Raw genomic sequence first — 21,653 nt, 5'->3', positions numbered from 1 at the left:
CTCCCTTCACCATGTCCGGCCCCACCACCGCGTCGGATCACCCGGTCGCACGGATCCGCTTCTCGTCCTGGAAGTGACACCTCCATCACCCGCCTCTGTGGGAAGCTTCTCGGCCGCCCACCGACGCTCTGCTCGCGGGATCTATGGACGCTGCGGCGGATGCTCCGGACGCGCTCTGATCTGTGCTGACCGGCTCCAGAGTAATATATATATAAAAAAAAAAAAAAACACACAAAAAAAAAACAACCCTGCTACACTCCCCCGGTCTGCCCTGTAGGATCGGTAAAGGTGGGGAAAGATGGGGAGCACGACCTCTTGCTGCGTCTCTGCCAGCCCAAAGCTCCGCAGAAATGCGCACTCCAGGCTGGAGTCGTACCACCAGGAGTCGGATCTGAGCAGGGAGGAGACGGCGTGCAACCTCCAGCACATCAGCGACCGGGAAAACGTCGACGGTAAACACATCCACTCAAACATGAAGGTTTTTGTTGTTGTTGTTGTTGTTGTTGTTGTTGTTGTTTTATAAACCCTGATCACGAGGTTAATAGTCAGATAGTTGGATTTTCAGTTGACTCGGGAGTGGAAATGCAACAAGAAAATGCGGTTATTTCACTTTGACAGATCAAAAACATAAACGATATGAACGATCATATAGAAGAAGTATGGTAAATCCGGGTAAAACTTTATAGGAATGCAATTAAAGGTCTATAACAGGGGTGCCAACACATTTTAGATCAGGGGCTGTTGATTATTGATTGCTGTCACGGTGACTGTCAACTATAAAACTACCAAGTCCCAGGAGACGATTGGCTGGAAGTCGTGACACTCTGGAGGCAAACATTGTTGACATTGTCCATCGACTCACACATGTGCCAAAGGACTATTTACTACTGCGATGGTGGGCATGTGCAGTAGCAGCATTTCAGGAATGTTGCGTTTCCCCCGTTTCCATGGAGACGAAGTCAGAGCGTTTTCAAGAACTTCCACCTTGGAAGTTAAAAGTTGCATTATGGCTCCAACCACGGTTGACGTTGAAACGGACGTCCAAAAACACAACGCAAGTTTTCTATTTTCACTTGAAAACGTCATAAACGAGGCCTCAGTCACATGGATGTCTGTTCTCATTTGGATATCGGCTCATCTGATATGCTACTGCGATATTGTATACAATTTTTTTCTAAGCTGAATTGTAAATCTCCAGATGTGATCCATCTGCATTGTAGTGTAAAAACATTGAAATTGAAAGTGTTTCAGTGAGTGCCCTTTAAATTATTAAGTCATTTCCTTTGCACAAACAATAATTGTTCTAAAAACTCGTCTTCCGCTGAACTAATTATTGATAAATAGACAAAATAGGACTTATTAATGTATTCTCAGAAGAGACACATGACACAGTAGTGATATTACCAGTCTTCATATATAGTCACAATCACGTCAATGTGTCTGCTGTTTAAAATAAGAATCAAACACTACCACCTCACAAAATCTTGAATTTGAACTCTTGACTTGTCCTCTGCTCTTAAAACTGCTGCCTCGTGTCTCGGTCATATTGACTAAACGGCAGCAACGTGTCGACCGGCACATGCATGTGCACTTTCCCTCTCGCGGAGGGAGAGACAACATCCTGTTCACGAGGGCAGACGCCTTTGTGCTGGCCTTTGTTTTCAGCTTGTGCGTGAAAGAAAAGTGCAGCTATGGAACAGAGCCCCCCCCCCCCTCCTAACACCACCATCACAGACACATGCTGATATGCATCACAATTGAGCCATTCACACTGGAAAGTGTCTCTTAAATAGATTGCTTTTACTTTGCCAGCAACCATTTATTTCATTTTAATGTTTGTTTTTGAATTTTTTTTCGGGAACAATTGCACAAGACGTCTCCTTCACCAGGAAAAACCTGCAGCGTTTCTCACTGTCCGGCTTGCCTTGAAACCTATTTCACATCATCAGCCAGTCATATACTTTCTGAATTTAAATATGTTTATGTTACATTAGAATGTATGTGCGGTTCATTATGGCTTTAAACACATTGACAGAGATGGAAATGTACTTTTATGGCTTGAAACTGTTGTTTTTGGGCAAAATTTAAGATAGTTTCGATGTATATTTAAGACAATATGTGTTTTTAGCATTGCATTGTATACTGTATCATGCTGTGTCGTGTAATATTGTAGTGTTTCGTATTCATATTGTCTTGCATCTTGTCGCATTGTATCATATCATCCAGTACTGTACTGTAGTCTGTGGCTTAGTATTATATTGTTCAGTCTTGTATTTTGCTGTACGTATTCTGTAGTGTAGAATCATATTATTGAGTATTATCTCATGGTACTGTATCTTATTGTATAGTATCACATCATTTGGTATTGTATAGTTTGGTATATTCTTGTGACATGTCACATAGTACACTTGTTGTCTAGTATCTCATACATTGCCTGGTATTGTATTATATAGTGTTGTAAAATACAGTACTTTACAGAGTACAGTTATATCGCCCAGTATTAACTTGTGGCACTGTATCGTATCGCATCGTATCACTTTATTTATATTGCACTTTTTGCACAGTCGAATGCTTTACAGGTTAAAAACAAAAATTAAAACTGAGTAGACAAACCCACCCACCATTCAATCCACATGTCAAAGTTACAAAAAAAAAACACATTAAAAAACAGTAATTTAAAAGGAAGGTCTTGAACCTGCTTTTAAAACCATGAACTTTCTCCCATATCTTGTCATATCGTGTTCATTAATATCGTATCATGTGTTGCTAGTATTGTGAAGTTATGGTGCATCAAACTACTGCATTCTGATTTAAGGCTCAGCAAATACTTCAGTTGCATTTTGTCGACTCCATGTCTCTGTCTGGTTCACAAGGAGTCCCGTCAGCCTGCGCTGAGTCAGCGATGCTGGGAGACCCGCTGTCGATTGATCGGCGATGTCACTTCCTCTTGTAAACGAGCCGGGTGTCGGCCATTCATGCTTTTGCAGCCCACTTATAGAAGCTGAGTGTTTTGGTGTCACACGGTGGTTAATATTCTCAATATGGCCATGATATCGCAGTCGAACGAGTCGAGGCCTCTCTCGTTTTTTCCCCTCAAACATGCTTCACTGTGGTGGACAATAGTGAGAGGAGAGTTGAAAAAGCGACATGAGGGAGATTGAACCGTTGGGTCGGGATGGGGGGGGGGGGGGAACTCTTCTTGACGGGGAATAAAAGACAACTCGTGCTGAGCGGGGCCCGTCTGTGTGAGCGGCAATGCTGATTGAAACCGGAGCGTGTCTAATATGCCGGGCCCGTCATGAATTCACAGACAGTATGATGGAGATTAGTGGGGCTTAATTACAATCTGAAATATCAGAAAAGAATACCCCCCTCCCCCCCCCCCTCCCCAAAAAGAGAGGCAGCTGCGAGCCTGTGTCGGAGCAGATAGCCGAGGCCTCCGGGGACGGACGGTCGCCAAGAATTAACGCCTCAATTTGGAGCGCGACACGCCGCTTTAGAGATGTTGTGCCTTGTATTTTATTGAATCAGCCGGCTTTTAAAAACCTAAAAGTTGGTGCCATTTTTAGTTGGAGTGCAGTGTGATGAAGTGGAATTAGATTTTGAGCCTATTAGGAGAGAATAGATCCCAGGATTGGTCCACTTCTTTCAATCCATTAAAGCCGGAACCCAGAACAATGACGACATGTGAAATTGACGACACGATTTTCACTGCACGTGTTGGTAGATTTTAAACAAATTGGAGAAGTGAAAAAGAAGATATAAATGTAGCGTGAAAGACATGAAAGTACGGTTTGGGGGTTTCATGCGTTTTACAAGTTGAGACTTATCAGGAGTCACGAGAAACATTTGGAGATTGTAGAGTTTCCCTCTCGAAAGTGTTTGCAAAGTACTCGATTGGATTCGAAGCAAGGCCCCAGTTTACATGACAACATTTCGTTTCAGAAAAGTTCCGCGTTTACATGGCAACGATTTGAAAACGAGGTCCGTCAGATAACGAGTTGCCGCTGTTGTTTGTTTTTGTGATGAAACCACTCAAAAGTTGCATTTTTCCTCCCCATTTCCACAAAGTTGGAGCAGTAAAAAAGAAAAAAACAGAAAGGTTGTATTTTCAGTGACTCCAACCGGCCAAAATTAAACAAACATGTTTCATTTTCACATGAAGACTGCATATTTTCATAGAAATTATAATACTCTCCCCGTAAGAAAGTCAAGGGTACTTCTGCGTGGAGTTTGCATGTTGTCTCTACATGTGTAGGTTTTTTTCTATTCCCACAATTTTAACAGATGAATAATGAGTTTGTATGGGAGTGTGTTTCTTGCTGTGTCGTCAAACTTGCCTGATTAGAAGCAGTTTTCATAGAAAGTGAATGGATTAAAAAAAAAAAAAAAAACGGTATTTATGTGATCCATAAAACTGTTTAATGAGATATAACTTGCGAGGCAACATTAATATTATTACACTGCGGTCTATTTTATGCCAGCATAAGTGTCCTAAAGTGACTTCATGGCAAGTTTCCTATTCTTAATATCCTCTCGGTGACCTCAAGAAACCTATCCACAGTTAAACTGCAGGATAGATTTTTTTTTTCCTCCAAAAAGGCTTAGTGTGTAGAAATTCTTGCCGTTTTGAAAGGTTCTCATGTTTAATTCAGGAGTGCAGATTTTTTTATCTGCTCTGTGTTCGGAGCTGCCGAGATTCCAGTCGACGAACTCACAGAGATAAGCGTTTTTCATCGTAAGCTCTCCGATTAAATATTTCATGAGATGCCCAGTCGACACGTTCCTGATGCGACGTGTTAATAAACAATAATAAACAAGTGCATTGATGAGAAATCCCAGTTGACCTCTCGCAGGGTAGAAGGATTGACGCTCGCAGAAATGGGATATGTATATGTATTTTTGCATGTGGAGAGTCGAACGCTGTGAGATGTTTGGAAAGGAGTGCGACCGGGGAGACAAAAGCCATCATATGACGAGCCTCTCCTCCACAAAGCCTCCTGTGTTCCTCCCTTAAAGTAACTGTTGTGTCCTCAAGGCATCACCCCATCAGCTGATGCTCTTATATTTTTAGTGACGGCACATGCAGGGAAAGAAACAGGCTCCTCTGTTGGTTGCAGAGCAAAAGTAAAGCCAGGCAGTTAAATTCAAATTTTATTTTTGAACTTTGTGCGTGTAAGAGTTATTATGCAACTTGAATGCATTGATGTCTGGAGTTTGCCTTTTGCGCATGAGTGGTTTTTTGTTTTGTTTTTGTTTTTTAAGATTATTGCTTTTTTTAAAAAGAATTTGCTCAGAGTTTGCATCTTTTTTTCCTTTTGCCCATTTACTGTACTGTAACATTGGTAATATTTCAGAGCAGGATCATACATCTGTAAGTTTTGATTATGTTTTTTTTCAGTTGCCAGATTAGGACAAACTGTTGGTGCCCCTTTTGGCCAATCAAATCAAAGAGGTGGCTTCAATTCAACTCAATTGCTTCCAACACCAAAAACAATATCAAGGGAGAGAAAAAAACAACAATTACATGTGAGCAAGCAGAGTAGACGACCAAATTGAAAAATGTCCTTTTTGTAAGAAGAAACCTGCAGAACAAGTTGGATTGTTGTTACAGTGACTGTCAACTATAAAATTACCAAGTCCCAGGAGAATGTGGACTGGGAGTCATGACAACATTCTCTTCTTGACCATCTAGTCGCAAATGCGAATTAAAAACAAAAAATTGAATTTGGATAACTAATGTTTGGAAGAATACATTTCAGTGCATGAATTATCATCCACTTAATAGTTTCTATTATGCGTAGATTTCATGATAACAATATTCATGATTTATGAACATGTTCACACAATACCATATCTCATTAAGACTGAGAAAAGACAAGGCCGCCGTTCGTGTTGGTGTTTTATACTGATATACATTCAGTGTTTGTGTCATACTGGAAACTTAATGACTCGCTGTGTTTACATTTTAAAACCAGATATGTTCGATGCAGGAATGAAAAACATTTTCTCAAATGGTGTTCAGTTACATTAAGGTTGTAGTTTGTTTTGGCTTTTTTTTTTTTTTTTAACACTGAATGAGACACAAATAAAGCACCAATGAACTGAAACGACAGTGGATTTATGTGGAAACATAGAATGAAGCATTTCCTAGAGAAAAACAAACGGTTAAATTTCACTTTTTAAGAGCATTTTGTTATAATCTGGATTTATACTTGTGTTCCTGAACAAAGTTTGCGATCTGAAAGAGAAAAAAAAGGAAACACAATATATTCCTTTTTTCCCCCCACTGTTTGGGCCACATTAAGCAACGTTATTATTTTACCATCATTAGCAGCAGCAGGGACAGTTTAGCTCAATGCTAAAATATGCAAAGATATTACACACAAACAATGAAGTCGATTACCAGGAACCAGAAACTTGAGTCTTGTTTTCTCTCATCTCCTTCTGCCCGAGGTAAATTATTCCACTTGGGTTCTGTTCGCTGGTGAGCATCGCTTCTTTGATTTATTGACTAGCAATGAGAGAGCAATTTACTCCGAGAACACGGCGCGCTTCGCTAATTATCACTTCACACAGGCGTGTCTTTGAGCTGCGGAGGCAGAAAACGCTTAAAAGACAAGTCTGATTTTGTTGGACAGTGACTGGATGTTTACGGGGGGGGAAAGCAACAGTTCTGATCACCAAACCGATCAAAAGGAAATCAGACTGACCGCTTCCAGCCGGGGTCAAATGCGGGTTGAATGGCCGGTGGGCCAGTGCCGGGCGGCCGTAGCCACTACAGGGCTAATGTTCAATCCACTTGGCTCACATACGGCACAATTTAAGCTTAAGGGCAGCAAGACCAGTGAAACAATAACATCATCCTCTGTACAGACAGTACAGATAGTTTTCTCCCTTTTTTCTCCACGTCAGTGTAATAAAGGAGGATTACATGATTAAAAAAAAAAGTCTCCACATTTATATTTTAAAATTAAAATGAATACAATTTAAAGATGTTTTTAGCAGGTAAATACAGTAAATTATCTAAAAAAAAAAGTGTGCCCTATCTTTGCACTAGTTGTAACATTTTAAAATTGAGACATGCTTCTTTTTTGTGCCAAAATGAGCTGAAATAATTGAAATCCTCTGTGTCACTGTTTCTAATCAAACTAATGCTTTAAAAAAAACAACAACCAAAAAACCAACTTGCTTCAAATGAAAACATCTTCTTCTTTTGAGTTTAACAGCTGTGTGCATCCATAAAGTTACATTACCGCCATCTGCTGGTTCTTCCTATCGACATTGTTTCCCACGACTCGATGTCTCTTCGTCTTCATCTTCTTCATCTTCTTCATCTTCATCTTCTTGCATGTAAAAATATTCTTGTAACTGCGGTTCTCCTGTATAAACTGATATGTAACATGACAATGTTTTGAATTTTTACTGTTTGTGGCTGATTTTTTTCAGTTCAACTTTGTCAGATATTTTCATAATGAGGTTACAGATGATGATTTATTAATATCATGACACATGGGTCACTCTAATGACAGATTCGCTCTGGTTGAGTCGAGTGACGAAGAGTGTTTTCAACGAGGCAGGCAACAAAACGCAATACAGCTCAGATATTGTGGATGCTTTGTTTTACTCTTTGGGGGGGGGGGAATCACAAGAATTCAAATTCATGAATTTGATGTGTAACCTTTGTGCTACGCTTACAAACAACAAGCAGCAGGCAGACGTCAGACGCCATACGTCAGAGGTTAATAGCAATGTCTTTGGTCCATTAAAGAATACATATGACATAATATAAAGCCTCTTTGTGTAAATGTGCATTATCATGCCGGTATCTGGATTCCAACTGCACATTTAGTGCATTTAAATTCTATTTTCATTCAACCACAAGAAGCATTTATGGTAACGACGCTTCTGGCAGAGTGGACTTTGGTCACAGTGCCTCTGTAAGCTTATACTGTCTTATCATTGCTTTCCCAGGGAACTCTCCCTCTCTGTCCCAGGAATGTGAGGCTCTGTGTGTGTGTGTGTGTGTGTGTGTGTGTGTGTGTGTGTGTGTGTGTGTGTGTGTGTGTGTGTGTGTGTGTGTGTGTGTGTGTGTGTGTGTGTGTGTGTGTGTGTGTGTGTGTGTGTGTGCTTGTTTACTCTGCCACTGGTCAGTGTATGTGTGTGTGTGTTGAAACAGTATAAGGGAGGGTTAGAATTACTTGTGATTTGACATGTGGAGTCATAATGAAGATGGAGCTAAAGCTGAAAGTTCATTAGACTCATATACATCTAAACTAGTAGAGCAGCATTCAATCTGTTACTGTATATAATATCTTACTTCCAAGAATTACCACGCATGACTGAAGAGTGAGCATGCTCACTGACTCCATGGGAGCGAATGCTTAAACTGACTCCAACAATAACAATGGAATCCAGTTCATATCAGTACACATTGTAGATGAGGGACATTTTGATCACTGTGGGAGCCGCAGTAATCCTCCTGAGGCCAAATAGTGACTGAGCACTTCCTAAATGTATTTCATGTCTTAACCCGCAAACAAGGAAGGATGAAATGAAGTTGAAGTGAACTTCCTCCCACCATCAAATCCACGTCACAGTTCGTTGTGGGAAGATGCTCTACACTCTGGATTTTAATAGAAAAATAGATTTATGGACACATTAAAAAGCCAATGTTTATATCAGGCCTACCCATACTGTGCATTTAATTAATGCTCATGGACAAAGAATATCTGAGTAGTTAAAAAAAGAATCAGAAACCCTTAAGTCACGATTTTATTCCACTATAATGAATATTGAGACAAATAGGATGTACAAAAAAAAAGATAATGATTGGAAGCACGGTAATGCCATTAGATGAAGGGCAGGTGTGCGTCTGTTGTTAATTCATTATGGAGTAGCAGCGCAGACAAGGCCTGCCAGCTGATAGCTTCGCCGAGCTCCTCCTGTTTCACCGGGCGACAAGTCTTCGTTAAAGTTTACTTGTGACAGGGGGGACGAATATCGTGTAACAACACTTGACACCAGCTGCTGTGCTGTGAATTCCACTCGGGATCCTCTGAAAAGTGCTCGAGTCAATCCCGAAATTGCTTTAACGCACATGTACGATGATCAAAAGATGCATTTGCAATTGTCCGTCTTGACAATCGGAAACGGTGACAGCGGGATGGTGTGAGATGATCGACAGAGCGTTTTTGGTACTTGCCTTTTATCCATTAATCTTAAAAGTTGAGTTCCTTCTCAGACAACTGGGAAAAGTTGAGTTTGCTTTGTGTGAGCGACTCGGGCTTGTCACATGCGTTGAGTATTTGACACATCAGTGGTAACTATGAGAAACATCCGGGGTGATGGGAGAGTGTGCGTTTCTTCATCACAAGGAAATATATGTTCAGATAAGATTCTTTCTTATTTGTTATTATTGTTAATAATTGATTATGGCATTCTTTCATTGGCAGATTGCCACTCTGATCCCAACAGAAGAAATGTTCAATTATAACCAACACGTTATAATATTTAGATCTTGCAAGTCTTGCAATACCACTTCATGCCACAAGATAGTGTATGGTGCCATTTGATCCGAAACCAATACATTTGTTCTCAAAAAGGAAACCGTCGGACACTCATTGATGCAGTCATGTGATAATGTGGCACAACCTTTGAGGAGTGTTTGTCAAAGTTAGTTAAATCTACATCACATATACATTTTTTTTTTTTTAATTCAAAATGGGACCAGGGATATCTGATGTTTTGAGTATCATAGTAATAGTATAGTGGTCTATTGGGTTAGGGTTAGTGGAGTATCTTGTGGAAACCTACTTAGCACAGTTGTGCTACTGAAAATGGACCAAATGGAGGAATTGTCTGATTGAAAGGTCAGTGAGTATACAACCAACCTCGTGTCTCTAAATCACAGTTTCCATGCGAAGTTTAACGCGATGTCACGACAGAACCTTCAGAAACCCAACGCCCCCCCAGCGCCAAGGCCCTGAATTACCTCATGGCACATAAACCTGAATGAACCGCACCTTCATGATGCTTCTATTCATTGTGTTTGATAGAATTCCCACTGAACTCCACCTCAGTGGTTCGTCTTACTGCAGCTGTTGCAAACCGAGACAGACGATCCCCCCCAAATGTCTGCATTGTAATCGAATAGTTGGGATTTCTTACAGCCATATTGTAGGAGTCTGAACATTTGGCCGTGCAGACTGCGTTCCAGAGATGTTTAAATGTTGATGTCACGAGAAGTGATGGAGGGAAAGAACCCATTCAGGTTATGCAAGCTCAATCTGAGGGCGGCAATATGACATTATTTAATGGTAGTTTATGTTTATGCATAATCGGGAGTACATGTTTTATCTGAGACAGTGCTGTGGAAAGTAAGGATTTTTTTTTTTTTTATAATGTGTGGTGAGGGCCTGTGTTTATGAGCGAGCCTCTGTAGTGTTTTATAGGATGCACACATAGAAATGTGCTCATGCCCTCCGGCTTCCCGGGCGTGATGGAATGCAGATCAGTAGTGAATCATGCAGGGATGTGTTTGAGTTTAGAGGAACAAAAAAAAAGGCCTGATGAAGGCATTTACTTATTCATTCATTCATTTATTTATTTGTATATTTATACATATATGTATGAATGAAACAACTCTCCAATGTCGTTGCACCTTGTATATTGATAGTAAAGTTTTCTATTTCTAATATTTAGAAATGGTCGTATCTTTGCCTTGACACTGATTGAATCCTTTTGTGTTTTAACAGAGCTGAATATGGACTTTAATCCATCGGACCACCCCCGGGCCAGCACCATTTTCCTCAGCAAATCACAGAATGACGGTGAGTAAAAATCACTCCTGAAGCAGCTCAAAGGAACTTAAACTATCAGGATACAAAAACAACAAAACCTGCTGCTTCTGTGCAGAATTCTTTTATTTTTACTCAAGTCTGACCCGAGTCTGAACAGAAGTCAAACACAATCAGGATCAGAAGTGTGCAAGGGGGTCAAATCTCTTGTAGCCAGCTGATGTCTGCTAATTCATGCTGCTGCCCTGAGGCAGGATGAGTCCTGTGAGGAGGAGGATGAAGAGGATGAAGAGGAGGAGGAGGGGTTTCTGGACAGACTGTGTCACAGATATACCCCTATTAGCATTGATTTTAACGGTTGCAGTTGGTTTTTTTCGGAACGAAAAACTTTGCTTTTTTCACGATCTTAACATTCAAATTGAAGTGATTGTTGAAAAATGTGAGAAATTGCTGCACAATCTTTTCAGATCCTGCCTGTGGGATATGAATGTCCCAAATCCAAATCAATAAAGATCTTCAAAATATAACATTTTAATTCTTTGAGGGATGTAGGAGCATTTTTAACATGTAAAAAAATCAGTTTTTTTTTGGAGATTATGTGACAATTTGTCCACAGACTGACTTATTTGCAAATAATTCACTTTATAAATCACTGCATAATCAAATTGAGGTCTTTTTTCCCTCAATTTTAAATTGAAAGCTTCAATCATATGCACAGATTGGATTTAAGAAACATTTTTCCTCAATCCAAACACCAAAACACAAAATGCATATTCATGCATCACATACATACAAATGTATTATTGGATTTAGTTTAAACAGTTAAGGGGCTAAAATGTGCAAAACATGTCAAAGATTTACTGTAGAAAGGTTGAAAAAGAGGTTGAAGGTGTTTTCTCTGTATCATTTCCTGACTATCTGCACATCTATAGCATTGATATGATCAAATGTGAAATAGCACACATCTGAGAGGAATCCTGCTGTTGAGATATGAGAGAAAAATACAAGGTTGTTGCTCTTTTTTCAGAGGCGCCTTACAGAAACGGTGAGTAGTGTGACTTCGTCTCCCTCTGGTGGCTTAACTGCACATATTCTCCTCCCTGTCGAAGCTTTCTGTGGTTTTATTCTTCATCTCACACAGAGGTGTCACACATAAACCCAAAACAAGCCCACCAGGGTCTAATCCGGCCTGCAGAAACATGAAGATGAGAACTTTCAGCCATTTCTTTTTAACATTTTTGTGAAAATATTTAAAATGAAATGATCTTGTATTCACATTTCTTTACGCTTAAAGGAAAAATATTCACAGTTGTGGTGATTTACTGATAGTTTTTTGATCCCCGTGCTTTAATTTTGTGAGTCCAATGTACTCCAGATCAAATTGTGCTTTTATTTGGACTAATACGAGTTTGACACCACTAATCTCATTCTTCTTTACTCGGCACATAAAACAATCCGCTGCGTTGTTTCGTCTTGTGATAACAGCCTGCTTCATAACCTAATTAATAACCGGTGGATTTATAGAAGTTACAGTCGTTAACGAGCCTGTTTTATATTTCAGTGCGTGACAAACGAAAGAGCCTCTTCGTCAACAATGTGAGTCGAGTATTTTTATTCTTTTTCACAACAAATCCTACAAATTCAACTGGAGATTTCCCTGTAATTGAATAACTTAATAACCTTTTTATCATAATATATAACACTAATTTAAACACTTTGTTATTTTAATACTTTTGGATTGAGTGATCATATTTGGTAACTTTTGCATTCATTCCTTTTTAAAATTTTAATCTAACAACAATAACAAGCAAGTTACAATAGCAAGTACTTTGTGTAAATATTGCAATATTAAATTTGACATATTGAAATGAGAAATTGGTCCAAATTAGGGACATTTTGCACGAGAAAATAGTCTAATATTTATGTGGAATTTTTCGTGATTGTAATGCTTTTTATTATATTCTAGGTTATTTTACATTGACTTTGAAGTAATGAAATGTTTCTTTTTATAAGATCATGCAGTAATTCATTGAAGTATGGTTGTTTTCCTAATAAAGGGTTAAATTCAGAACAAGCTGTTTTAATTTTGAATTTACTGAACATTGAAAACAAAGGATGATTCCCCCCTCCACCCTGGGATGCTTTATGTGGGTCAGTCAAACACATGTACACTCCAATAACACTCATTCTGTGTGTGTGTGTGTGTGTGTGTGTGTGTGTGTGTGTGTGTGTGTGTGTGTGTGTGTGTGTGTGTGTGTGTGTGTGTGTGTGTGTGTGTGTGTGCGTGTGTGTGCGTGTGCCTGCAGCATGGGTCGTCCAGACGGAAGTACAGCTCCTGCTCCACCATCTTCATGGACGACAACACCGTCAGCCAGCCCAACCTCAAATACACCATCAAATGGTCCCAACGGATGCGACACACACATTTATTCACACTCTGCACATCCCGCCGTCATCCACTTAAACATTGTTTATTTTTTTATTTACAGTGTCGCTCTGGCAATTTACTACCACATCAAAAACAGGTGAATAAAAGATAATGTTATGATTTTTTGAGATTTTATGACGATGTTTTTGACCAGCATAAGAGGCTATTAAAAAAAAAAAAATCTCAATCGAATTAGTCAATCTGATTTTAGTCATAATTGCACTAATTTCTTACCATAAATATCTCATAGATGTGTTGAAACAGTGGTTTTTTTTCTTTTATTTCAGGGACACAGATGGAGGAATGGTACTCGACATCTTTGATGAGAAGCTTCACCCTCTTTCAGTAAGCCACACTATTTATTTCACTGACTTTTTTTTCCTGCAATTTGAATCAATGTCATGCCTCTCATTTAGTGTTATGACAGAAACAGTGGTGAAATGTAGAAACAAAAAAAAAAACCAAAAACAAAGACAAGATAAATCAATAAGAAATAAACATTTAAAAAAATTTGTTTAAAAACTGAAGAGAATTTTTTTTTTAAAAATAAGCCCAAGACTTAAAAAAAAAATACATTTCACGTTTTAATAGAATAGGATTTAGTCATTTTAAATCTAAAACAATTAAATTTTTTTAATACAGGTTGAACAGCAAAAAGAAAAACTAACTTAATTGACTAAAATGTCAAAAATTCCCTGCCTCAATCTGTCCTGTTCCCAACCCCCCCCCCCCCCCCCCCCCCCCCCCTCGCTCTTCTCCTCATCTCGTCCAGAAATCAGAAGTTCCCCTGGACTACGACCGACACGAGCCGGAGCAGAAGCAGATCTACCGTTTCGTCAGGACTCTGTTCAGCGCCGCTCAGCTCACCTCCGAGTGCGCCATCGTCACACTGGTAAGGGCTTTTTAACCTCCTCCAGCCTGAAATGACTTTTCTCTTGTCTCGCCATGCATGGGAAGCCCGGGAGAAGATGGAACGTCCTCCATTGTCCGATCATTTTAATACACATTCAAATAACACCCATGTTCCCCTCTATGCTGACGATGTTGTGTTCTTTCTAGCATTCGTGAAGGTTTTAAAGCATGTCTTCTTTCTATTTTTCTGCACAGGTCTACCTGGAGAGGCTCCTGACGTACGCAGAGATCGACATTTCTCCAGGGAACTGGAAGAGGATCATTCTGGGAGCGATTCTGCTGGCGTCCAAGGTCTGGGACGACCAGGCAGTCTGGAACGTGGACTACTGCCAGATCCTCAAGGACATCACTGTGGAGGACATGTGAGTGGTCGGCCCCACCCTCCCAATCCTGTATCGTAGATTTCCCCGCCATTTTTAAGACTTCTGTTTTTGTATGAATCTGGTTTTCAAGGAACGAGCTGGAGCGGCAGTTTCTGGAGCTGCTACAATTCAACATCAACGTGCCGTCGAGCGTCTACGCCAAGTATTACTTTGACCTGCGGTCGCTCTCAGAGTCCAACAACCTCAGCTTCCCACTCGAGCCACTCAGCCGGGACAAGGCCCAGAAACTGGAGGTGAGAAGCTCCAGAACAGCTCTGATCAATAGTTTGTTTTCGTTCACTCTTTTTCTTTTTTGTTTTTTCAATTCAGCGGGAACAGATTTTTGCAGCTTTTATAGCTGTTTTTGTCACTTTTCTTCTTTTAAAATTCCTTATGATCTGCAAAACAAGCTTAACCTTTAAAATAAGGAAAACACGGCCCATAAAATTTTGTTTCATTTTATTAGACACGCAAAATTTAAGAAATTTCATTTCAATAATTTAACGTTTTCTGTTGTAGCTGTTTTTAGCATTTTAATTCTTCAAGACATATTTTGTTGTTTGATCTATTTTATTGAAGATTGCTATTGTTTAAGCTGGTTTTGCTATTTTAGCCTTGTTATCTTATGAAATCTTATGAAATCCTGTAGTCCAGGGGTGTCAAACACATTTCTTGAGGAGGGTGAACCGATAAAATGCCACTATAATAACTTTTAAATTTGAACTTTAAAGTTTTTCTTTGTTGTGATGCAGACTATATGTGATGAAAATTACATGTTACGGTTACCATTTTTGATTTCTATGACTCATAACATTTAAAAACATGAAGAGAATCACTACTTCAGTTTATGTGTAATGAATAAAAAACTGTTTAGTGGGAAGTGTAACTTTTCCATTGTGTTTTAAATTTAGTAAAGAGACTTTTTCGACATCAATTTGAACGTCACTGCTGCAATCAACTTAAAAATGAATCCTAAAAAACCCCCCAAACAATTCATCAGGTTAATTCAAGACTAATTTCTCCTCAAAGACCTTACCATTGGTGTCTTTTATTAATGCCCGATTTATAATCTGTGTTTTGCTGCCTGCATCAAAAGCTCATCTTATCGACATCTGCTTCGCATTCTCCCTACAGGCTATTTCCAGGTTGTGCGATGACAAGTACAAAGATGCGCGGCGAGCCGCCAGGAAGCGTTCGGCTAGCACGGACAATCTGTGCGGGGTCCGATGGGTCCCTGCGATCCTGTCCTAACCACGGGAGCAGAACAGCACCGACGTATGCCGAGACCTGGGAGTAAAATCGGCATCCACGATGACTGTTAAACACACACCTTCGGAGTCACTCCGAGAGAGGAACGTGATCTCCAGATGCCTTCACAGTGCCTCAGCCTTCACATGGAGAGGAAAACACTTCCTGTCTCTTTGGTTTTTCGGACCACGACTCCACACTCGAGGGTGTAAGCACTGGACTTTTCCACTGAATTATTTATTTCCGCTGGTTGATTTTTAGATGGAGAAAAAGTGTCGGCAAGTTTTTCTTCTTCGGGATTCTTTACAAGGTTTACAGGACTTCTAGCGCACCTCTTGATACTCAGGTTTGCTCATTTACTGTGACGCTCCTCGTTTAAACAGAGGATTGCAATTTTGAAGTGACAAACGCCACTGACGGGGGGGTGAAGAAATAAAGGAATCTATGATATTGTAATTTTCAACATGTACAATCGAAACATGTTTATTCCCTCACCTGTACAGCAGGGGTGGCAAAACAATTCAATCTGGCTCTGAATATTATTGTAAAGTGGAAAATATTTTAATAAAATTTTACTTGGATTTGCACTAATTTGCTATTTTAGAGTGGAACTTTTCGGGACTTAAAAACGAGCTCGACACCCCGGCTCTACTGAATAAAATGTACCTTCGGGCCTGTATTAATCACTAGTATTAATAAGCTTGACCGTGTCAAGTGTTTACTTAACTTTTATAAATTAGTTTTGTTTTTTTATTTGTCTTCCAACTTTATTGTAGATTGAAGCACATCTCTCGAGACATGTATTGGAAATGTGACACAGCTCATCCGTTTGTATGTGCAATTTAATGGGATTGCCATTTTACTATTTAGCAAACACATCCATTGTTTTTATGGCTATTTTTCGTGGGCTGGAATCAATAATATAGGTAACAACACAAACCCATGGCAGCAGAAGTATATCTGTACATTACTCAACATGGAAAAGATATTTATGACTTTCTTAACTGCTCCAGTTTGAATAAAGGAGGCAATGCGCTGTGTGACTTAGGCCGTCCCAGACAATGACAAGCAATTAAGGCGACATCGATTGTTGTCCAGAATCTGTGGTCTTGTGTGGAAGCAACCAAAGCAATAGTTTGCAGATTCACAATGAAAAAATGATTCAAAACTTCAATATCAACCTTTGCCATTTTGAGCAATTTTATCCATTCAAGTTATTTTACATTTTTTTCTTGTTTTAGCCAGGAAAACAAAAATGCTTTGTAAAATGAGTCTTTTGTCCAGATAATGTAAAAAATAGTCTAATATTTGTTTTCGAATAGCTTAAATTTAGCAAGCTCACAAGCAAATGCACTACCATTTCAAACCATAAGGTGTGTAAGTGAGTGATTCTTTTTTGTTGTTGAAGCTAAGTACTTTCTCACATTAATGGCTAAACTCTCACCACGTGGATGAGTCAGGAAACTAGCCTCTCATGCGTTTGAATGGAAGACCTCACAGGCACAGGAAGAACATGCAAACACAACACAGATAAAAACCTGGGGCTAACATTTTTAAAATATATCCCCTGGAGCACAGTCTTACTAAATCTCTCCCGGTGAACTGGTTTAATTTGTACATTTTGACCTGCAATGATCTGATGTGAAGGTTCGGTACAGTGGACAAAATTTACAAATGAAGAAAGATGCAAGTTTAATTAACACTTTCAACACATATCTTGTTAAAAAGCTCTTCAAGGCCAACCGATCATTCCATTGGTCTTAAATATGAGCTCTGTGGATAATATTTCAATCTCTTCAGTATTATATGAAATTTCAATCTTCATATTCAGATATTCAAATTTTGTTTTACTGCTTGATGAATTGCGAAGATATTGTCACATTGTAGTTTTTTATTAAACCCTTTGAAAGTTTGGTGAAGATATAAACCACCGTAATTCCAATAAATCAATAAGGATTTTATAGCTACACTATAATTTTAACATGCCAATCTTCCTGCTTTAAGTTGACACAAGATATTATTCAAATGTGTACCAAAGAAAACTATCATCATGGCCACAGATTCTTTTTTTTTTTTTTTTTAGGTCTCCTCAAGCCTCAGCCATTCTTTCTGGAGCATTACAGGTGTAGTGTGTTATAGTGCAGAGTAACAGGTTGGGTTCATGTGTCCATTCAGCACAATGATGATGTTTCACTCATCTAAACCAGTGAGATATGCTTATTTTTCGAAATTAACTTTGTACAGTGTATAAAGAATTCACAAACTGATTTGTTTGTAAATTATTTATGGATGTGGCAGATTTGTGTTTTTAATAAAGAGAAAAGTACTCTTGTTTAATAATGGAGCTGTGACGGTGTTTTGTCGTTGTGACTTCGCTTCGGGATTGAGGTTTGACTTGTACCTAGACATCCCAACAATGCTTTGATGGCAGCCTGGTAAGAATAGCTCCCTCCACAGGTCCTGGCCTCCGCAGACAACAGCAGCAGCACGTCGTGCTCAGTGTGGAGCTGTGAGGGTCACCGCCTGGAGGACCACCCGTCAGAAACTCCAGATCGCGAGGATCGGCCACTCAGAATCAGGTGGAATTTCCTCAAACCGTGAGGATGACGACTGGTTTGTTCATCATCGCCATCAGTCATAATGTGTCTTTCATTGGTGAGTCCCTGTTTGAGGTTATTTATAAGGATAAGAGCCAAGCTGGGGGTTATAATGTGCGATAGTATGTTGATATTTGTAAAATAACATTGATTTTATTAAATTATATCATCATTTGTGGTTCATGAAAAGAACTACTCTGCGTAGTAAATATTTTGGAATCTGTGAATCGGCCTTTTTAAATACGTGTATGTTGTGTGAGGAATAATAACTATAACCTAGAGAACTAATTTCACAGAAAAGTCCATGTTTCGGTCTATTGCCTTTTTTTATTAAACATACAAATACCTGAAAATCACTCTTAGTTTATGTTTCTTCAGCTTTTCAGACACAATAACCTGTTGTTTAACCAATTACACCATACAAAAACAATTACATTTTACCTCTACTTTAGAAAAAAAAAAGCATTGAATGAACCAGAGAAGTGATCACCACCCAGTTAGGTGATGTTAATTTTAAATGACTGAACCAGCAAAGTCATTAAGAATATTTTTAATTACAATCTGTCAAAAGAGATAATATAAGGGAGGTGGGGTGGTTAAAAATACTTAAGAACGACAGCACGCTATCAATAGCACACCATCAGAATTATAATATAGTAGAAAAAAAATATATAAGACAACAAAGTGGCAAATTCTGAAAAGATTTTTTTAAGCTATTAGTATTGTTATAAGTACTCACATATATTTTATTTATACTGTTTCTTTTGTATTTATATATTTTTTTTAACTTGTGTTTATTGTCTTGTGTTTTATTGCTTTCTTTATGCTGGTGTATTTTAAGCACTTTTACCGGAAGGATGTAGGTTCAAGTCTGGGCTAAGCTCTTCGACTTGGCAGTTTATTTTTTTGAAGCTATCCTCACACATGGTCAAACACTTTATATGTGGAGTTTGCATGTCCTTCCCATGCATGTATGGAGTTTCCCCTCATCCAAAAACATGCGTTCAAGCCAGTGTGGGGGGTGTTAAACATGAGGCCCGTAGGCCATAACCAGCCCATTAAATGACCAAGCAAATAGTAAAACTTTCAAATAAAACATTTTTTGAAGGGTAGCAGACACAACGCAATACTGAAACCGCAGCTGAGATCGTGAGGATGCTCCCATGAAACCTAGTTACCTCTTTGCTATCACACTAGCATCGAAGCCATGCTGTTAGGGTGTTTCTAAAAAATACTTTTTGCAGCAGCAATAGCTGTTTTCTTTTTTTGTTTGTTTTTTGGGAGTGGCAAATTTAACTGTATTTTGCAGCAGTAGGTAGGCTGTCATTTAAATATGTTGAGATTCTATGCCAGGGAAATGAAGTAAAATGTGTTTGACACACCAGGTTTTGGAGTTAATTGGTTTGATATCTTTGTTGTATCGTTCCTTCACAGATTGTTAGCTGGCATTGAATTGAGACTCAAAACTTGAATTGGGCCAAACCATTTTGAAGTTGTATTGTATTTCAATTCCATTTTGTGCTTCACTTCTTGTAGAGCCTATTCTCTTCTCCGATTGGCCACCTCTCTCTCCCTCCATTGCAGGAAAGACCTGGTGGGTGTCAATGCTGGCTCTGCGCTCACTGCTGCTCCTGCTGGCAGGTTTCACCCTCTTCAGCGACGAGCAGGAGAGGTTCGTCTGCAACACCATCCAGCCGGGCTGCTCCAGTGTTTGTTTCGACGTGTTCACCCCCGTGTCCGTCCTCCGTCTCTGGCTCTTCCAGCTCATCTTCCTCTGTCTTCCCCATTTCATGTTTGCCACCTACGTCGCGCATAAAGTTTTGGCCCACCCGTACTTTGATGGGATCTACAGCGACTGGGGTCGGGAGGTTCACCTTTCATCCTGGAGAACTCCCGCTCCTCCAGGGCACCGTCCCTAGACAAAGCTCCACTCCCTGACCTGCCGCGGGGTTGGGGAGCACCGCGCTTCCACTGCGCCTACTTGTCCGTCGTGATCTTTCGGATTCTCCTCGAGGCAGTTTTCGCCGGCGGTCAGTGCTTCCTCATCGGTTCCCCTGTTCCTCAGAGCTTCTTCTGCTATGAGGCCCCCTGCACATCTGGAGTTGAATGCTACATCTCCAGGCCTACCGAGAAGACCTTGATGCTCAACTTCACGCTCGGCGTCGCCTGCCTCTCCGTTCTGCTGAGTCTGCTCGACCTGCTCAGCTGTCTGAAGGCGATCAGCAGGTACAGGAGGAAGAAGGAGATGCTCATGGAGGAGATGAGCAAAGGAGAGCGAAGCAGCGTGTTCACCACCACGACGACGGACGACACCGACGTTCAGCTAACCAAGAGAATCGGCCCGACTGGAAGCTCCAAGACAAACAGCCACCGAGATGAAAGACCAAACGGTGAGCATGCGAAGACGAACGGCGCGGCCGCGCTCAATGAGCCGTGCACAGGAATCAAAGATGGCAAAGTGGATGTGTTTCGATCGCCCACGCCGACAAGCACTCCTGTGGCAATACACTTCGTGCCTCACAGCTACTTGAGAGCTCCTTTATCATTGCGTTGCGACAGGGGAACGTCACCAAACCCGAAGGCGACAACACTCATAGGTGTTAAAAAGCCGGACCAGGCCACTCCAGCTGGAACAAACTCCGGACAGACTGATAGCAGTGAATGTCAAGATAAGAGAGCATGGGTGTAAAAGCACTGGCATGAGTCTCCATGAAGTTCCTTTGTATTCTTACAGCACAAATATTTGGATTTTGAGCACCACTCCATCACAGTATATTTGACAATACAGTTGCATTTGCTCACTATCACCTTTTATAGAGGAGGTTATTTTTCCTTCTTACTTAGAAAAATACAAAAAGCTGTGGTTCCAGTGGGATGCCACTGTTTCACTAAGATCCCACTTTATACAGCAACGTTTCCAGTGAAAATTGCACCTTTTTCATTTCCGAAAAGAGCCACCTTTACACAGCGAAGTTTTCGAAAACAATGCAGTCGGCATGCCAGACCACGACTTAGTGCAGTTGTTTGTATTTGCAATGAAACTATATGCATATGTGCACAGGGAACAATCGGCTATAAACATTAATGATGGCCAGTACCCTAGGACGAGTACCAAATATCTTTGGATTATTCGCCAAGATAAATCACGTTTTTGAGGGCCATAACATACATGAGTTTTTGTGAAACTTTACACAGTCATCGGGTCGAGTTACACATGTGACTTACAAAATGGCTCAACGACGCCACCTGCAAAATTGGAAAAAGGATGCCCCACAATCCCGTTTCACCGAGAGCTACAAAAATCGGC

At 40.1% G+C, this 21,653-nt stretch overlaps 2 protein-coding genes across 2 annotated transcripts; both read left to right on the top strand.

Annotated features, from left to right (window-relative positions):
* Positions 1–18,040, top strand: LOC308135642 (cyclin-Y-like). The gene is made up of 11 exons (XM_080503721.1): positions 1–452; positions 10,758–10,832; positions 11,827–11,844; positions 12,361–12,395; positions 13,106–13,200; positions 13,289–13,324; positions 13,515–13,572; positions 14,000–14,119; positions 14,335–14,501; positions 14,593–14,755; positions 15,636–18,040. The coding sequence occupies exons 1-11, from the start codon at positions 299–301 to the stop codon at positions 15,750–15,752; spliced, it is 1,038 nt and encodes a 345-aa protein (XP_080359847.1). The 5' UTR covers positions 1–298; the 3' UTR covers positions 15,753–18,040.
* A 348-nt stretch (positions 18,041–18,388) lies between these two features.
* Positions 18,389–21,035, top strand: LOC308135096 (gap junction delta-3 protein-like; the record flags this gene model as incomplete). Its single annotated transcript, XM_080502969.1, is given in 3 exon segments — positions 18,389–18,404; positions 19,931–20,199; positions 20,202–21,035. Coding segments are annotated over 2 exon segments (1,083 nt in total). The 5' UTR covers positions 18,389–18,404; positions 19,931–19,950.
* Positions 21,036–21,653: the final 618 nt, after the last annotated feature.

The sequence above is a fragment of the Blennius ocellaris genome, assembly GCF_963422515.1.
Source record: "Blennius ocellaris genome assembly, chromosome: 10".
Taxonomy (NCBI): Eukaryota; Metazoa; Chordata; class Actinopteri; order Blenniiformes; family Blenniidae; genus Blennius; species Blennius ocellaris.
This window is presented reverse-complemented; position numbering and strand designations above follow the sequence as displayed.

What these genes read in the sequence shown, in the direction of transcription:
- LOC308135642 (XM_080503721.1), top strand. Translation starts at nt 299, where the DNA reads ATGGGGAGCACGACCTCTTGCTGCGTCTCTGCCAGCCCAAAGCTCCGC. An exon ending in CTCAAATACACCATCAAATG is followed by an intron (nt 13,201 to 13,288) that starts GTCCCAACGGAT and finishes TTTTATTTACAG; the next exon opens with TGTCGCTCTGGCAATTTACT. An exon ending in AGAAGCTTCACCCTCTTTCA is followed by an intron (nt 13,573 to 13,999) that starts GTAAGCCACACT and finishes CATCTCGTCCAG; the next exon opens with AAATCAGAAGTTCCCCTGGA.